The sequence below is a fragment of the Pezoporus wallicus genome, unplaced genomic scaffold, assembly GCF_028554395.1.
Source record: "Pezoporus wallicus isolate ANWC-B61680 ecotype Strahan unplaced genomic scaffold, APGP_CSIRO_Pwel_v1 contig_8705, whole genome shotgun sequence".
Lineage (NCBI taxonomy): Eukaryota > Metazoa > Chordata > Aves > Psittaciformes > Psittacidae > Pezoporus > Pezoporus wallicus.
In genome coordinates this window covers 2,158,264-2,177,381 of record NW_026638439.1, presented here as the reverse complement: position 1 = coordinate 2,177,381, position 19,118 = coordinate 2,158,264, and the positions used below count along the sequence as shown (strand labels likewise).

Sequence of the window (19,118 nt, the reverse complement as noted above, 5' to 3'; positions counted from 1 at the left end):
TAATCACTTCCTGTCCCCACTATTGCAATTCCCTCCTCCTGCCATCTGTAAATCTCTGCTACATTAATTCTCAGGAGTGCTGCCTCCTTCCTCAGCCCAGGCAGCAGGTCTGGGTGTCCCCCAGCTTCTGACTGCTCCTTGGCTTGCTCTCCTTGCAGTTCCTTTTACCGTGGGGTTGGCATTCTCTGGCTTACTGTGCTGCCACCTTCTTCCCTCCTCATCCCAGCCTGCTCAGCCAGCCTGAGCTTCCTTTTGGCTGATCGTCTCAATGTGTTATTGTTTTTTCTTTATCCATTAGGAATGGGATTTTTTTTTTTTTTTTTAAGCAAAATAGTCATTTCCTTTATTTTTCTTTTCTTGTCATAGAACTTTTTGCTTGAGGAGTTGTGTGCTTGTTCATGCAACATCCTTGCAAGGAATTTGGAGGTTTTATTCCACTTGCCTACCAGGAAGGGAATGGCATAGGGAAGGGTTATGTGACTTCACTGATGAATAACTGATAGAGTCATGCTCGGGTTCCACAAAGTGATTTTTTTTTTCAGTCTTACTGGAAATCCATGGGGTCAGATGCCCTTTTTCTATAACAAGGTTTTGGATTTGTCCTTAAAGAAAAGAGCTGAAAGCCCCATCTTAGACACTGGCCTCTCCTTCCTCCTTCTGTCAGTTTGGAGAGGCTGCCCCAGAGTCTTGTGAAAACGGGGGATTTGTAGCAAAGGTTCAAGCTGGGGTTGTTAGTGCGCCCTTGGGAAGGGCTCTGACAGCAGAACTAGGTCTTGGTTGATGCATGAACTGAGATTTTAGAACTTAAAACTAGTCAATAAATCCCAAACTGAATTTAAATTGTTGTCTGGGGACTCTGGGAGGTTTCAGCATTGTCCAGGGCTCCAGGATTAAAGTGAGACTGGGAGATTGAGGAATGTAACATTAGGATGGGAGATGGAAATGATCACCCTTGCTTTACAGGAGAAGAAATGGAAGATCTTGACTCTGCTGTGGCTATGAGGAGTGTGCTGGGTACTGCTTTATGGGATCCTGTTTGGTGCTCTCCCACCTATTGTCTATCTGGTTTGTGTCCTCTCCCAGGTCTGTAACAATGGAAGAAGAGGTCCGTCATCGAGGAGCCTGAATTGTGATACCAGGAAAGCCCTTTGAGACACTGACAATAAGAGCCTGAGATACAGGAGACAGCAAACATGCTGAAGCCAAGTGGACTTAAAATCCCAGGCAGAGCTGGGAAGCACTCCAGCCCAGTGGGACGGGCATCAGGGACCACTACAGCTGCTGTCACCACTGGCTCAAAAGAAGGTAAGGACTTGATGTGGTAGGGGCATGAGCTGACCCAGGTGATTAAAAGCAAAGGGCTAGTGGTGCCAGTGTTCAGTAGGATGTGAAATTCCCAGCTGTACATAGATTGATCATGAGCATGGATCAAAACAAGTGGAATGGGGTGAGTAAGTGGTCTCTCTTTCCTCAGGAATGCACAAAACAGGTTGTAGAGGGGGTGGGAGACAGATGCATCCTCTGGTGTTCAGGGCTGATAAAGAATTGCTGCCTCCTGCCTTGCTTGTTTGTGTATGTGTACCTGTACAGATACTAACATGTGAAGAGCTGGTAATACTTAGGCAGATGAGAAACTCACCGAGGACCTTATTAAACACTTATTAAATATGAGGAGCTTATTCACCAATGTGAAGGGCTGGTAATACTTAGGCAGATGAGAAACTCACCAGGGACCTTATTAAACATTGTCCTGTAGCCATGGCTTTTGGCCTGTGATAATGCAGGAGTAAGCACGAGGCGTGTAAGGTGGTTTGTCCTATGCCAATTCCCTAAAATTAGTGCCTTTGTTTGCACAGAATCATCAGAAGCACTGGGATTTGACTCATGACTTTCCTAGACATACATACCCAGGCTTTCCTGTCTGATGATCCATATCCAGTTTATATGTAACCTATACAGACTGCCGTTACACAGTATAATTAACACTTTGAAAGCATTTGAGGAGTGTTTTGCTTAGGAATCATTTTTCTGGCTTCTTTAATTGCTAGGTGCTTTGTATCAGATATAATTCAGCAAATGTTCAAGGTGCAGGTTTTGTATGTAATGCTTTTTGTCTTTCTTTGTTATAAAAGGCTTTCCCTTAGCTTCTGGGGAAAAGAATCAGGATGATGTATATCCTGTCAATCAGTTGTACATCCAATATGTTACACTTTCCGTCTGAGAATGTCACTGGCTGCTGCTTGAGATCTGTCAGCCTCTTGTCCCATAATAATTCAGGCTGTTGCCCCCATGCCTGATTTCTTCACTGTATGTTTCAGTTCCAAAAGTGTACATTGTTTGGCAGAAGCAGTAAAGCTTCGTACCTGTTGGACAGTGTAGGGGGTAATAGTGGGCAAAACTAGCTTTAGCATGCTACGACCAATTATCATCTGTGATAATGATACTGCAGAAATGAGGGTCAGCAGGCAATGCTCCGTCTTGTCAGAGGAATGTAGAAGTGTTAGTTATTGAAACAAACCGAAAAGCCATTTCTGAAGTTTCTCTTATGCTTGCCCCATGAACACCCTCCATTGAGAGGGTGGTTTGAGAGCAACCCCTGCACAGGAGTTCCATGCAAAGTCTCTGCTCTCTGCTGAGCAACCCTGGCTCTGCTGTTATTACACATCAGGTCTCTGCTTTGCTCATGGATGTCTTCAGCTGAGCTTTCCCTTCTTTCAATCACTGATGGTGTATGTGTCATCTCTCCCACTTAGTAAATTCTTTCCTTGAATAGTATTTAAACCCCAGTTTTAACTTGGTTTTTTGCACATGTGCGGGGTCTTGTTTGAGGGCCCAGTCACTGCTTGAGGTCAAGGGCTGAGTTCCAGATGCTGTGCTGTAATACAGCTCTGTAGGGAGTGAAGCAGCACTGCTTTTCCTTGGCTGAAGGCTTGGCCCTGGATGTAGAGATAAACGTTTGAATTTCACTTTTCTGTGTTTGAGTGGGTTTTAGTATTAGACTGATTCCTTAATTTAGTATCCACATCGAAGATACTGAAGTCTCCTTGTATCTGTTTGCTAGAGGGAAGCATGAATTGACAAAGGAAATTCTTAGGATAAAGTTTATAGGTTGGGCTGTTTAATTTGAAGTTCTTCCCCACACCCATTTCTGTATTTCCCTCTTGTTTCTGCCAGCACCTCACTGGGGTTGAGAAACAAACCCAAAGGCCTCCAGTGACATGACTGTTTAGCTGCCAGTTGTGAATCTCTCGATGCTGGATTTAGACTCGCACTGTGGCGTGGAGTTGTTCTCTGGTGATTTTTATCACCTCAACAACAAAATGAGGGACAAGACCTGACAAGGCCTGTCTTCCCCGTGGGTGCTTTGCGCTGAGGTGTCTCAGCAAACACAGTCACTATGTGTGTTGTGGTATGAAAGAGTCAGTCAGCACTGGGGTCTGATGCAGCCTTCCAGCTGAATGCAGCACTTGTGTGCTGGAGCTTCTTTGTGCCTTGTTCAGCTATAGCCATCTGTCACTGTGATAGATATGCAGTAAAGCGTGGGCAGGATCTGCACCAAAATGGGTTTGATCTTTCCAGGACTAAAACTAATTTTTGAACTTCTCAGGCAAAAAAGCGTGTAAGGAGAAGGGGAGAAGTCTTGGGAAAGTTGGTGCTGTACAGCTATGCTACTGCTCTTCTGCCTCTCAGGACAGTGCAGGGAGCTTTCCACAGGCACAAGGCTGCCATAGCAATCATAGCACTGAGCAATTCCTGCCTGGAAGGTGAGAGCAGGGCACAATTACAAAACAGAGCTGTTTACTGGGCCTGTGCTAGGTGGATAGTTGTGGTAGGGCTTGTGGCATCATCTTTAATGTCATCCCTACCGTCATCATCTTGCTCTGTGTCCTGCATAAGAGCTACCACTGTGCCTATTCATGGCCTGTACCTGCTCTTCCTCCTGCAAATCTCTCCAAAGGCCTGGCCAGCCTTTTGCTGCCTTCTGTTCCTCTAAGTGGTGAGCAAAGTCTGCATCCCCAAATCCTGTTCACTTGCCTATGGGCCCCTCTGTGAGAGCTGCAGTGTGTGTGCTGGCTGTGGGGCTGAGCAGCAGCACAGGCAATCATGAGATTCAGCCTCTGGCAGGGAAAAACTCCAAGAGAAAATATTCTTTTTTTCTAAAGTGGTTTAGTTCTATTTTAGAGCCAAGTGTCCACATCACTAAAATCCTGACCACAGCAGGCACTGACGTCAACTCTGAGGATGCCTGCAGCCAAAGAATCTGGTGGTAGATGGCTGTAGAGGCTGGATTTCATTACCTTTCCTGGGATTAATTAGGCCTGGGCCATAGGAGGGTGATGGAGCTTTACCCCATCCTCACTTTTCTGTCTTGCTAAAGGATCACTCATCCTCTGGCCTCTAAATGGATCACTGGTGTTAATTCATGGCAGTACTGATAACCCAGCTTTACCAAGAGAGGTAAGTGCATGGCAGCCTGAGGGCTGTTAGAGCTGGTAGTACACAGTGAGCACTGAGTGCTCTCCTCAGTGTCACAGCACTGGCTCCTTTCTAAGATACAGAGGGACAGTGGCAGAGATGGAGAGGCTACAAACAATTGTTCTTTTGTGTATTTAATTCAAACACTGCAAAGGGCTTTTTCTGCTTTTCTTTCTTCTTCTGTCACTATCCAGGAAAGTGCCTTGATGTGATGTGTTTGGTGTCTGGTGAGATGGAAAGATCCTCTAAAGATACCAAGCTTAACATCAGGTCTTAAAAAACTGGGTGAAGGAGGTTGTGTGCAAGGCATTTGAGAAGCCCTGCAGAAACAATGAGCTCTGCTCTGTGCTGTCTTTGAATGTTTGCATGAGCTCTGTCAACTGTGTCTGTGCACTGAGGATGCTTCCTGGGACACTGTCAGGGTTTGCCCTGTGGCATCTGAGTGCACTGATGTTTCTGAACTTGTGTGTTGCTTCCGTACTTTCTACTGGCATTTCTGGCTTCTCTGGGTTTTTTTAGGTGTTTGGTGAACTACCTGAGCCTTGCAGCTCAATGGGAAAAAAAAACCCAATGTGGTTTGGATTATAAAATACAGAGCTGCAACATTGATCTCTCTGAATTTGCTACCCTGGGGGAAGACAAGAATCTCAAAAGCTTGAAATATAGATGCAGAAGAACCATAAATATAATCAAGTGCAGAGTTAAACTGGAACAATGTACAGCCTGTTGGCTCTGAGCTGTCTCTTGGCTCTGATAGTCTGGGGCTGCCTGAGAAAGACCCCACATTGAGGTTGTTTTCCAGATTGGGTGTCAAAAGAAGGTGCTTGTTCTGCGGTCGTACCTGAGAGTTGTCAGAGAGCCATTAGCTACAAATCAGTTTTGAAAAGCTTCATGCTTTCTTCCTCTGACTTTCCATATGCTGAACAGTCTTGCCTGCAGAAGTGCAAGTAGACGTATTTTCCTTTATTCTTAGTCTGGAATACGCAGGATGCTTTGGTTTCTCCTTTCTCTTTTCCCCAGCACTCTGTTCATATTCATTTATAGAAGGTCAATTGTCTTTCATCCAACTCTTATCTCTCTTGCATTCCCAGCCATGGAAATGTACCCTGTTAAACTTGACCACATAGTCTTTACAACTGACATCTTCTGAAACGGCACAGAGGACTGATGCAAATGGGAGATGCTGTGTGCTCATGCATATTTAATCTCATAAGTCATGGCTGTAGGTTTCTACAGAGACCATACATGATGTATTCACAGTATGTGAGGCAAGCTGGCTCAATATATCAGAGTTATTTTTCCTGAGAACTTACTTGGAGCCCCTGTTTCGTACCAGCTCATGGGATGTCCTCTTTGAACTTCCCTGGAGTGGAGTTACTGTGGTTCCTACCTGAGCTGGCCCTTTCAGAGACCCAGGAGGTGTAAGGGCTTTCAGTGGTGGCGTTCTGGGCTAGGTACATTGGCTTTGTGTGAGTGGGAACTTTTTGTTTTGTGAAGGAGATATGAAATGGTCATTCACACTGAAAGTCAGTGAGGGACTATTACTTGACATGGATTCTTGGACAACATTAGGCTTGGTGAGTGGTGTCCACACCAACTATCCCCTTCCTTTCTCTCCCATAGAGCTGGAACAATGGAAAAAGTAAGTTCTGCTGCTTTGTGGTAACTTTTTTCCATAAAACCAGACTAAAAATTCATCTCTAGCTCTCTCAGGAGAGGATTTCCCACAAAAGCGTTGGCTTATTTCCCATGCTTCAAGTGAAGACAGTTACTACTCCCAATCCCATATGCAAGAGAGGTTTCTGTGCTAAAGGTGTGGCTCATTGGTAAAGGGCTCAATATAATGTTTGTATTTCTTGTTACTTACAAAGCTCATATGTCTTGGGTTCTTTCCCATCCTCCTCCTGGAAAAGCCTATTTGAGCCTGGAGCTGCAAGATGGAAGGAGACTGGAAGCTGTGATGAATGGGTCCACAGAGCCCTCCCAGCTGGTGGAACAGGTGAAAGCCACTGGGAAGGGAAGTGTTCACATTTCAGAGTGGGTTTTGTCTGCCCAGAGTAGTGTTAGAGTAACTTGGTCAGAGGAAGAAGTCTTGCCTTTCACAGTGCATCTTGCTGTCAGCTGGGGCTGGTGTTCATTTACAGCGTGTTTGATGGTTCTTAAATCTCTTCTTCAGTTAAAGAATTCTGGCAAAAGGGGAAGGAAAAAGCAAAACTTGTATTTGCAGCTGGAGCTGGGCAGCACTGGGACTTCAGTGCTGGAGGCAAAAAAGCCCAAACCTATAAGCTTGTTCTGTTATCTTGAGAGACAAACAGATCCAGCCTAGAACTTGGATTTTACAGATGGATCCTATCTTTCTAAATAAGAAGGTGGAAGCATCTGTGACTTGAATATCATGCTGGGACATGGCTATGAGAATCAAAACTGGTTTTCAAAATGGGTGCCCAGTTTTATTGCCAAAACATGTATTTTGATAGCTAAACCATACTTTGATAGCTAAACCATCCAGCACTGCCAGAAGCCTGGAAATGCCTTCCACTTTTATACAAGGGTCTCTGCATTATTTCTCATGGAAAATAAATGCCCAGAACTATGTTTGCTGCAAAATATCTGCCTTTGCAAGCACTGTCTGATGCTTTTGTTCACTAAAATAAAAAAAAAGTGGACTGGAGTACTCACTGGGCCAGTTAAAGAGCACTAGACGTGTGGTTCCACAGGAGAACTAAACAAGTTATGTTGGAATGAGAGGTTTATAATCCTGAGCTGTGCTAGTTATGAGGATGGTTGATTGCCCTTGAGTTTTGGTTGCAGATTGGCTCGAGGCTGGTTACATCCTGTGGGTTAGTTTCTTCTGTGCCAAGGGGGGTGAGCTCCATGTTCAGGCAGCAGCTGGGATGGGTTTGCTGAGTGCAGTCACCAAGTTTTCACTAGGTGATCAGAGCTGTACTCTAACCTGAATGTGACCAAGCACTCCTAGCATTGGAGAAGAGGCCAGCAGAGGAAAGGGCTGGCAGGACTGCATGGGTTCTATCCCAGGTCCCTCTTCACAGGTTTCCTTTGAAAATTGTGTGGTGCAATCTTTTTATCAGGCTTGAATCTGTTTTTGAGTCCTGGGGGGTTGATGTGGGGCTTTGTTTCCTGATCTGTCATCTAGAAGCACAGTTACTTCTGAGGGCTGCTTCTGGTTTCAGAGACTGCAGTTCTCTGTGTGTAAGTCTCATTGCATACATCTAATCCCCATCATTAATGAGCATCAAGACCTGCATGAATTCTGCTGGAGGAGTCTAAATCTCCTGACCTCATCTTAGCTCCTCTGTAGGATTCATGCCTTGCTCTTGCTTCCCTTAGTGGGAAATCTTCATTCCTTTGTATGTATCTGCATTAGGGTTAACAGCAGCATCTTGGTAAATTAACTTGGAAATCACTTGTTTGCCCCTCAGGTTTCTCAGGATTTTGTTGGAATAAATTGGCTGGATGCATAGCAAGAAGTAGTAACTTCTGCCTCTAGGGTTATGTTGTAGTAAAACAGAGAATGGGAAGGTTTCCTTGATGAGGAATTTATGCCTTGCTAATAAGAGAGCTTGGGCAGTTTACTCCTGGGTAATCATTGATGGGTTGGCAGTGTCTTCACACAGGCTGTCTTATAAAGCTGCAGGAAAGAGTGCTGAGCCTGTCTAGTTTTGTATTGATCTATTCTCATTCCCAAATATGAAAGACTAAACTACTGTTTTGTCTGAAACAAAAGGAATGGGGTTGTGGTGTCCAGAGCAGCTGATTGACTGGCACAGACATAGGGAGCTAATTCCTGTCCATTCAAAGGCTTTGTGGCTCTTGATTAATATTAACTTGGGGCGTTGTGCGCTGGCAAATCAAGAGAAAAGACCCCACATGGTGGGGCCAGAGGCTGCTATTATTTCTAGCAAATGTTTGTGTGTGGCTGTTTTGCTTCAGGCTTCATGGAGTGATCAGTGTTGTCAGCTCTCATCTGAGCGCTGTCCTCAATGAAATCCCTGCTGCAAGCCTGAATGGATATTCCTCGAGTCAGATTAGTGATCCTTGCTGGAAATGCATCATTGGTGCCTGTGAAGTTTGATCAGGTCTTGCTTTATCTTAATGGGTCTGTGTACACAGGATCTTCAGTTCCAGGGGGAGTTGGGAGGGCAAAGTGCCAAAGAGTGTTTTAAGATCAAATGCCTGTGACTACTTCAATATCAGCAGATTATCTACCAATTAGTAGCAAGAGCTCCAGTATCCCTGTACACACAAGGCAGTCATCTGTTCAAGAAGTTATCAGATGTCTGAGAGAAAACAAGAGCGTGTTTTCAGGGACTGCATAGGAAAAACAGCAAAGGGGGGTTGTTGGTTTGCTGATATTGAATTGATGTACAGCTCAGATGGAAAAGTGAAGTAGGGAATCCACTTACTTGTGGATGCTGATGCTCTCTTGAGACCCTGCATATTTGCTTCTAATTCCTGCTGCATATCCAGAAGCCAAATGTTTTCTGCCATGGTTGTGGCCCAGCTGTTTGCATAGGGCTTGTATTCATCTCTCTCATGAGCCACCCTGTCTGCCATCAGATAGCCTGAAATACATTTTATACTGTGGTTTGTAGGGAGGGGTTGTGGAGGTGGTGGTTCCCCCACCCCTTCAGGTTCCCCTCTTGAAGAGCGAAAGGATCTTTGACATTATTCCTCTCCCAAGGATAAGTGGTCTGATGCATTCCAAGCACTAGAAAAGGGTGTTGAATCAGTCTTAATTTAATCAGCTTTACAGGTGACATCTAGAGACAACTGGGAGTCTGATTTTAATTGTCTTAATCACTAGATGCTCTTAGAAGTATCTGATATAGTTAATCCTTAATATTCAGCACACTTGTTGTAGAATGAGATGCAAGCACACACTGCAGGCATATGGAGGTCAGATGCCCTCCTGCTCTCTCTGTCTGGAGCTCCTTGCAGAACAGCAGGGAAAGAAAATCTGCTTCCCACAGATGTTCAGCTTGTGGTGGTTTGACTATAATGAACCAAATCCTATTTATCTGGGCTGGTGTAAGACTGCAGTAACATCACTTGGTTTGTGGTTACACCTGTCAGAGTAAGGGTACAGCTCTGGGGCAGAATCTGCTTGTGCATGTTCTGCCTTGAACCACTGAACTAATCCTGCTGAACAGATTAATCATTAGAGGCCTGAGCCAATAGTCATTGAACTCAAAGGAAAGATTCCCTTTGGCGTAGATGGATTTGGGATGGGAATCCATAAGATTATAGTGGCATCAGACTGTTGCTACGTAATATTGCTTGTTGGTTGGATTTGGCCGTCACATGCTAACCCTGAATGTGAGCATCCTCCTTGCAAGCAGTTAAGTGGGTGAATCGGTCTCAAAAAAAAAAAAGCCTTAAGTATTTAGAATACAGATATTTTTCTCTGTTTATTTTGAGGTCAGTAGGAATTTACTTGCTTTTTTTAAAATAAAGATGCTAGAAAGTAATATCCCCTTGAAAGAAATTGTTTTTTTTTTTTATGTGATAGTAAGGTCTGTAAGAAAACTCTGTGTATGACCAAGCTGTCAAAATAGGCTGTGACTTAAGCAACTCCATACAGCGCCCAGTTGATGGTCGCTCTAGTATAAAATTGTGACTGTTTAGGCAGTGCTGGAATGTGTGTCCTGTGTGCTACATCTGGGATGTGGTGGCCTGGGGCATGCAGCAGAGCACTTTACTTGCACAGCTTCGTTTAAAGAATTCTTTGTGAGAAAGGAAGTATTTGTGCATGGGGGTTTCACATGGTTGCAGAGGGAAGACACTGCTGAACTTTGCCACGAGTATCTCTTAAAAACTGAACCTACACTGAGAATTCAGCAATCAATGTGATCTAACAAAGTGCCAGTGCTCTAATTTGTAGGCAGTGTTACACAGGAGTTAACTGCTGCTACCACGGTATTCCCAAGCTGCTTGATGAATCCCTACCAAGCACGAGCTGGAAGTCATTCTCACTTTCTGTAATTATAAACCTGCTGTGCACCTGTGAAACTTCCCTGTTCTGACACTCTGAATGCTTCACCATCACCTTGGAGGCCTTTGGCTGTGTGGTAGGTCAGTATTTATGTTTTACACACAAGACAACATAGAGAACCAGGTCTTGCCCCATGGCATCCTGTGAGTCAGAGGTGAAGGTGGAACAGTTATCCTGGCCAACAGGTTTTTCTGGCCTTTTGCCCTCTCAGTCCTGGCACCCTGAGAAGCAGCTTCCCTCTCTGACCCTGCTTCCCATAGCCCTTCTCATTGACTAAAGTGCTGTGTCTGTAAACATTGGAGCATCTGGGATCTGACGGAGGGTATGCAGCCGTTGAGCATATAGGGCAAGTGCCTGAATCCTGAACTTGCAGTGCGCTTGTATTTCACGCTTCAATCTGTCCAGTTGCTTAGGATTCACATCCCTGAAGATGACAGGAGCCTTATGTATTGCTGTATAATTTATTTATTGTAGAGTCACAGAATGGCTTGGGTTAGAAAGATCGTCTGATTGTAATCTCTGCCACAGGCAGGGACACCTTCCACTAGACCAAGTTACTCCAAGCCCCATCCAACCTGGCCTTGAGCACTGCCACGGATGGGGCAGCCACAGCTTCTCTGGGCAACCTGTGCCAAGGCCTTACCTGCATAATTATATATATTATCTATTATAATTAAAATTATATTTTTATTATCTGTCCTGGCCAGCATAAAACTGATCATATGGTATGTTCTGCAGAAGTGGCATGAGAGAGAGGGATAGTTCACACATGAGTGTCTCAAACCAGTAAGATACAGCTTTGGATTTAAGATACTTGCTGTGGGTTTTCTGGAATCATAGAGGCATGGAATAGCAGGATGGAAGGGACCTCAAGGATCATTTGACCTGACCTTTCTGGGCAGAGCATGACTTAGACTAGATGTGCCAGCACCCTGTCAGGCCAGATTGCAATATTCAATGCTGGGGAGTCCACCACTTCCCTAGGGAGATTATTCCCATGTTCTCGTTGGAATTTGTTCTCATTGTGAAAATTTTCCCTCTTGCGTCCAGTCAGAATGTCCTAGGAGTAACTTGTGCCCATCACCCCTTGTCTTTCCACGTTCATATCATAGCTCTGATTTTTTTTTTTTAGGGTCAGATCTGGATCACGTGCGTGTTTTTTTCTCAAATTAAAAAAAAGGATTAGACATCTGCTGCAAATAGATGATTTGGATTTTCTGCAAAGAGTGCCCATTCCTGTGCAGTTCATTGCCTTTTGAATGGGATACTTAGCTGTTTAAGCCAGATATTTGGAATAAAGTAGATGACTCAGTGTTAATCTGCTCTCAAATATCCTTTTGATTAGATTAGGCAAAGCAGAAACAGCCCAGCAAACTCTGCATTCTGCATCGTGTGGATCTGTGTACAATCAGTCTCTTGTGACCTTTGGGGGAGATGTATGGCCTGTGTGATCTGCACAGGGATGTATGCCTGCAGAAATAGATGGATGATGGAGTCATGAATCAAAGCTGTGTTTTCAGCACAGTGCGGCCTCAGGGTTGTATGCGTGTTTGTTTGGCAATTAAGAGATGTTGGTCTTTACCTCTTCTGTGGTTCCTCTGGGATCCTGGGGGTGCTGAAGGTGATCCCTGGGGGATCTCTCTTTCAGGGAAGTTGGATGGATGATTCAAAGGGATGGTATAGTTGTATTGGCTGTCATGTGTCTACTGAGAAGGGAAAACCTTCCATACAAGGCAAAGCATGGTGCTTGCCTTTCTGCTGACACCACCTCAGTGGTTCAGTTGACAGTGCCTTAACTTTCTGCTGTCTTCCAGGATAGCTACTTACACTGAAAGCATAGAATCATAGAATAGTTAGGGTTGGAAAGGACCTTGAGATCATCCAGTTCCAACCCCCCTGCCATGGGCAGGGACACCTCACACTAAACCATCTCACCCAAGGCTTTGTCCCACCTGGCCTTGAACACTGCCAGGGATGGAGCATTCACAGCTTCCCTGGGCAACCTATTCCAGTGCCTCACCACCCTAACAGTAAAGAATTTCTTCCTTATATCCAGTCTAAACTTCCCCTGTTTAAGTTTTAACCCATTACCTCTTGTCCTATCACTACAGTCTCTAATGAAGAGTCCCTCCCCAGCATCCCTATAGCCCCCTTCAGATACTGGAAGGCTGCTATGAGGTCTCCACGCAGCCTTCTCTTCTCCAGGCTGAACAGCCCCAACTTCCTCAGCCTGTCTTTATACAGGAGGTGCTCCAGCCCCTGATCACCCTCATGTCCCTCCTCTGGACTTGTTCCAACAGTTCCATGTCCTTTTTATGTTGAGGACACCAGAACTGCACACAATACTCCCAAGTGAGGTCTCCCGAGAGCAGAGTAGAGGGGCAGGATCACCTCCTTCGACCTGCTGGTCACTCTCCTTTTGATGCAGCTCAGGATACAGTTGGCTTTCTGGGCTGCAAGCACACACTGCTTGCTCATGTTCAGTTTCTCATCAACCAACACCCCCAAGTCCTTCTCTGCAGGGCTGCTCTGAATCTCTTCTCTGCCCAACCTGCAGCTGTGCCTGGGATTGCTCCGACCCAGGTGTTAGGAGCATGCTGATAAGGAGCTAACCAAGATTCCTCCTTCATTATTACATGTCAGGTGTTAATTGTTTGTACTTTTTCTCCTCAAGACTAGGTACAGACAGGGCATAAGAAAATACTATTCATGGTTACAGTTTGTGAACTCTTTGCAACAAGCAGTCACTGGGAAGACTCAGAGGAAGGCTTGTGCTTGTGCCTAGGAAATGTTCCTGAGGTTCAGCAGGAACACGAGAAGCTCTTATGAGTCAAGAGAGCTCATAGGGAAGGTCTTGCTGATGTGGTCTAGCCCTTTGCATGGGGAAGGCCTCCCAGATGCCAGCACAGCACTCACTGCCTGAGCTTGCAGCTTCCACCTATGCAAATACACCGCTGGCTTGCATTCAGGGATGCTTTAAGCTTGAGTTGGGGCACATGGTCCTCAAAAGTGCTGCTGGTCCTGAGCTGATAGTGCAGCAGGAGCATGTGTATGGGCAGCATGGCTCATCAGCTGTCATTACAGGCAAAATGCTGTGCTACAGTAGGGCTAATCTGGTTTGAATGGGATAACCAGATCATCCAAGCACTGTAAGGACGTAAGAGAGGGTTATAACGCTTGTTATGTGACTGGAGTAAGTAAGATACCCGAAGGCATTTGTGCTAAAGTCAGAGGTGAACCAGGCTCTCTCCTGGTCATTTAACCTTCCTTTCCTTTGGGTTGTTAGAGCTCTGCTCATGCATGGCTGCTCATGTTATGCTCTATGAGTAAATATCCTGGGTTATGCACACACAGCAACTCCTGCATCACATTCCTGTGCAGGCAGCTGCTGTTGGAGCTGCTGATCCCCTGGTCTGGCTCCAGTCTGACCACAGAGTAATAATTACTCTCTTGATGCACAAGCCAGGCTATTTTTTGGTACCTTCTCTTCTCCATTTTATTGGTAGTGAGCTAATTCCATGATTTCTGAGTGAATAAGTCAGTGCTTTTCTGTGTGCATCTGCTTGAGCATTATGCTCATGGTTGTTCATCTCTTTCAGTTCGTACTGTTAGGTTAGGAATGGTACCAGATCCATCCCAGTGGGTTTTATGTGGGAATGATGCCTGAACAAAAATCCTACCCTTAAAAAGGCTGCGAAACTTCAAAACCCTGCTGCTTGATTGCTTTTCTGGTGGAAAGAAAATATTATCTATGCTTTGCTTGGCTGCTTATTACAATGCTTAGTGCTCAAGATAAATTTGTCCGGTTCAGAAGGTGTCCTGAGCCTGCTCTTCTCCCTGTGCCAGTGCCAGTGCTCTGCCTGGGAAATGGTTTATAAATGTCTCATTAAAGACCTGTGTGTGCCTCCTTTTCTTTCTTTTTGTCATGGGATCAGCTCACTGAGAGCAGCTGTCTTCACTTCCGTAACAGCAGCCCCCAAACCACGCTTGTGCTTTACAGATTCCCACAGCCTGAGAAACCACGGACAACTGTGCACGTATGTGTGTGCTGGGGTTTGCAGACATGGCGGGCTTAGGCTGAGCTCGTTCCCAAGCTTTTCCATGCTGCTTTGAAAAGAAAAGACTTCAAGAAGTCAGCTTTGTGCTAGGTTTATAAAGAAGCTGAACATATGGTGCGTCTATAGCTACGCCACCGAAGACGCAGAGCCGCGGGTGAGTGTGCTGAGGATTTGAGGGTCGTGGTTACACGTTCAGGCTGCACTCAGAAGCTCACTGCAGGCAGGAGCCATCCCTGTAAGTGCATCTCTGCCAGTTGGTGTTCTTGTTCTCTGGGCTGTCTCATGGGTGTCCGTTGTACTGGGCTACTCCAGGCTGCTTTCTAATGTTTCTTTCTGTCCTTAAGTCTTCTAGTAGTTGTGGTCTGGGCAAGGTAACCCTGTTTGGATATGGGATTGAGGGGACAGGTCTTGGATCTTTACACCTAAGGTCTTGTTTAGATGGAAAATTATATCCTCTAATTCAGGTAAGCTGTAGTAAAAAGTGTGAATAATGCTTCCAAGTAGCATTTTCTCTAGTTGAAGTGACTTCATTTACAGAAGGATTTAGCCTGTGTTATTCCACAATACACTAAGGCATAGTCTTAGCTTTTTCAAGTGAGTCTCACTTATTCCTAGAGGCAGGGGTGCCACAAGCTGGGGAGGCAGACATGGATGCTCTGTCCTTTGTCAAACCTGAAACGCCCTTAAAATTGTGGGATTTTTGTTTCCATTATTTTCTGGGCAAACCCGGCGCTGCTCCAGAGGTGTGATAGATGGGTCAGATTCCAGGCTGTTGAATAGCGTATTGAAACATGAATGTTGAAAGAATATCTACTTAGTTTTTAAAATAATAATTATGTAAAACTGAAGACTGTAATCTTGAGATGAATAGATCCATCCATATGCTGCAAGTTAATTATCCCTCACTGAAAGGAACCTTGTGCATTTTCTACTAGTCACTTGCCTCCTGAGTGCCCTGTGCTGCCAAAACCTATCTGCTTTGCATATTTTGAATACCATTGTTTATTTGAAAAGCCCAAAATCCTCACCCATAGCAAATATATACCTTTGCTGTTTGTTTCTTTTAAGAATAATACTGGATTTGATCTAGTGTAGTTCCTAAACCCCAGGGTCCTCCATCCCTCCTGTCTCCAGCGGGCACCAAGAAAGCACGTCTTGCCTGTGGCAGAGCAGATTTCGTACCAGCCAGCCTCTTGAATGAGACCTTTATAAGAAGGCTTTTGTTCCCTATGTCTGTTTGAGGTTCAGTGCCCTTCCCAGCTGCCTCTGTGAAGACAAATATCTGCCTCAATCGGTATCTCCTTGCATTCAGTGCTGCAACTTTGCAGCAGCTCTCATTTGATTTTGCTTGTTCATTCATAAGTCGTGTTTGCTTTCTTATTTTCCTCTTTTCCTTCATCCTCCTCGCAGATTTCTTTCTAGGCCTGTCTCCTTTCTTCGAAGGAGCCAGAGCCAGTGATGCTGAAGTTGCATCAGATCTTAATATCCATGCCTTGGGGGTTATTCCAGGGAACAGTAGGCAACAGATTTCCAGGGTGCCAGATGCAGAGCTTGTCTCCATGCCAGATTACAGCCCCAACTTTTCAGCTTTGAATTTGCAGAGCTCTCAGTTGTTGTTTCCAAGCCAGCCATAAATCTCTCGGGCTGCTTCCTCCCACAGGCATTTGGCTATTGCTTGCAAAGTGTCGCTTTCTCTCACAGTCACCTCTTCCCTCTCTCTGCCTTGTCCTGCAGCTTGAAAGGGCTGTGATAAGTCTTGCAGAAAACAGCTGCTTCATTGCTGTGCTGGGTAATTTGAATTTGGGTATGGCAGAGTGGGCTGGCTTTCACTGGATTGCCAACGGTGTCGTGTTGATGTAATCCCAGCTGCTTAACAAGCTCCAGTCCCTGTGTGGGAACCTGGAAATGACATGTGGTGAGGCCTCACCATCACCGAGTGCTGTACAGGCAGCCAGCCAGCCCTTCTCTTGTGGGAGACCCTGTCAGCCTGTGTGGCTGCTGCTGGTGCTGTCCCCCTGCCTGTGGGGTGGCAGCTCCTGGTGGTGCAGTGGGTTGTTCTGCCTGTCTCTTGCCTGGTAGACTGTAATTGATAGGGACTGAGACTTGAGTCTTTGGCAGCAGATGCTCTGGACTGGCCTTCTTTATTCCCTTCTCTGTAGGGGAACCTCTGATCAGCTCTGCTCTCTATCGGTTAATGCATCTCTGTGTTGTGCTTGGGGATGAAATACTATTGCAGACCCAGAGAGGTTTACAGTACTTGCAGTGTAAAAGAACAAGCAGAACTAGGAGCTTATAGGTACTTGGTTGTAAGGACAACATGCTACTGTTCTGCACCTCCAGGTCATAGTGGGTGGTGGTGCTCTGTTGCCAACACAAATGCTTGGTGCTCTGAGTACAGGCTGCAGGTTGAATGGGGCAGTGTCTGATGTCCCAGCTGAGACCACATCCTCACCCAAGCGCTGACTTACAGGGCAGTGAGCCAGGCTTCCCTAGTGCCTCTTAGGCTTTACTTAATCCTGTGGCAGTAAAACCATACATTATTCCTTTTAGCAGGCACCCCTGCGGCCAGCAGTGTGGTTTCCCAGTGATAAAATCTGTGTGTGCTTCAAATGGGCATTAGGATCCCCTGGTCACGGGGCTGCCCTGAAGCCCTGCCCAGGCTGGGAGGGAGCAGAGCTGGTACCAGTTTTGTGACTGGTTAGTTTAGTTGCAGGGCTGCACATTGACATGCTCACAAGCTGCAAGGCATGCTGTCCCCTCACAGTTTAGTAATATCTGTAGCACCATTATAGATCTATCTATAGTATGGGCCAGTGAGATGAGAATGTTGTGTCTTCAGGTCTTGTGACACTGACACTTCTGCCAGGCTTGGTACAGCTTCTTTTCTTGCTGGCTAGTGGATAAGAAACTTGTTGGTTGCTGTGGAGAGGGAAAGCAGCCTGGAAGTGGAAAGGCAGTTCTGTGCTGCATGCTGGGCTGTCTTGTCATGTGGTGGGATTGGAGGGTAAAAACTTCTGAGGATTAAATGGAGACAGACGAGACCTCTCCTAGGGGCACAGTAAAGCTCTTCTGTAAGTATGATGTGTTCTCTCATTTCTCCCTCCTTTCTGGCATAAGATGTTACTCTGGTGTATCTCTTTTTTTCCTTTCAACCTAATGTGATTCCATTTTATCAATTTACTGCCTGTCTCCTGATTCCCATGGCAACACAACAGGCTGCATTTGTGATTCCTTTGGCAGTTGGGGTGCCTGGCATGTGTCTTGGGAGCAGCAAGATTACAAAAGGGTTCTGCAGGGAGTAGGAAATACATGGGCAACACTCACTAGCTTCTCATGCTAAACTATTTTTCTCTTCCTCTCCCTCCTCCCCTTCAGAAACAAGTTTCCTTTGCCCTTTGTTTCAATTGCCTGGTGATAAGAAATGAGCAACTGCAGTGCTGTGGGAGGTCATAAGATGTGGAGGGGGTGAGGGGATGTGGATGGCACTTAGACATAGCACAAGGCAGAGCATCTCATCAGGGGTCCTGCAAAGAAGGGTATTCCTGCTGATGCTGCAGAGCAAGTGCTCTGTTCCTCCTGCTTCAGCTTTCAGAGTTTACTTGAAGGGGGACTCTTGCTCCTCTACTGTGCAAAGCTCTCTTCACCCCTTCCTACAGCAGGCACTTCTGAGAGCTGGTAGAGTCTGTCCCGTTTGTGGGGGGAGTCCTGCTTCCAGGGATTTTGGACACATGGCTTTCATTGGCACAGTAATGAGAGCCATGTGAACAGGCTGAAGCTTCAGTTAAAACCTTTAATCTCTCCAGCTCTTGGCTGATAGGGATTTGTTTGGCTCCTGAAGTACTGGTGCCCTGTCACTGTGGGGTACCCTGCCACTGTGGACCCCTGCAACTGATGGGACAAGTTTATAAGAGGGGTCCTAAGCACCAGGGCTGCTGTGGCTGTTACAAATGTGTCGTGGGAGCTTTATGAAGGGAAAATAGAGATCTAGAGTTGGATAAGATGTGCATATAGTGGGTGCTGCGTGTATGACTGATTTATAAGTTGTTGTTCAGCCCTGAAAGCTGACCTACAGGAAGACCATTTAAACTGAAAAGAATGAGCTGGCCCATGGGTACAATAGGGTTATAAAGTTGGAAAGCCTAAGTGGAAGAGATCCTGCTTTCTGCTTGTTGTGTCTTGGAGCCTGGCCCCTGCGAGAGGGAGGGAGGAGCTGCAGTCCTCTGGCAAGTGAGGCTCATGTTGGACAGAGCAGCAGAGGGAGATCCTCCTGGACCAAGGGAGGAAAGAGCTTTCCTCTTTGCTGGCTTCCAGGTGAGCTGCTGAGTAGGATGCCCAATAGTCACCTTCAAAGACTTCCTGTGGCTTCTTGATCAGCATCAGCAGGTAATGGCAGGGTTGGAGTAGAAGATGATCAGTCTGTATTTTGTTGGTTTTGTTTCTCTTGTGAAACTCTCAACTTTGTACCTGAGATCTGTAGCCTCGCTTTGCTGCCAGAGTGTTTTTCGGAACTTGGTGTTCCAAGTTTGGAGCTGGGCGGTCTGACCAGGAGCAACAAATCCAAGTGGTAGAGG

The 19,118-nt window shown here is 45.8% G+C and overlaps 1 protein-coding gene across 3 annotated transcripts in view; it reads left to right on the top strand.

Moving 5' to 3' along the window:
* Positions 1-19,118, top strand: part of CLIP2 (CAP-Gly domain containing linker protein 2) — a 75,309-nt gene that overhangs the window by 15,202 nt on the left and 40,989 nt on the right. For all 3 annotated transcript variants that reach the window (XM_057410718.1, XM_057410716.1, XM_057410717.1), the window contains exon 2: positions 1,084-1,305. In XM_057410718.1, the coding sequence (XP_057266701.1) occupies positions 1,194-1,305 (112 nt within the window). In that variant the 5' untranslated portion in view covers positions 1,084-1,193. The remainder of the gene's footprint in view (positions 1-1,083; positions 1,306-19,118) is intronic.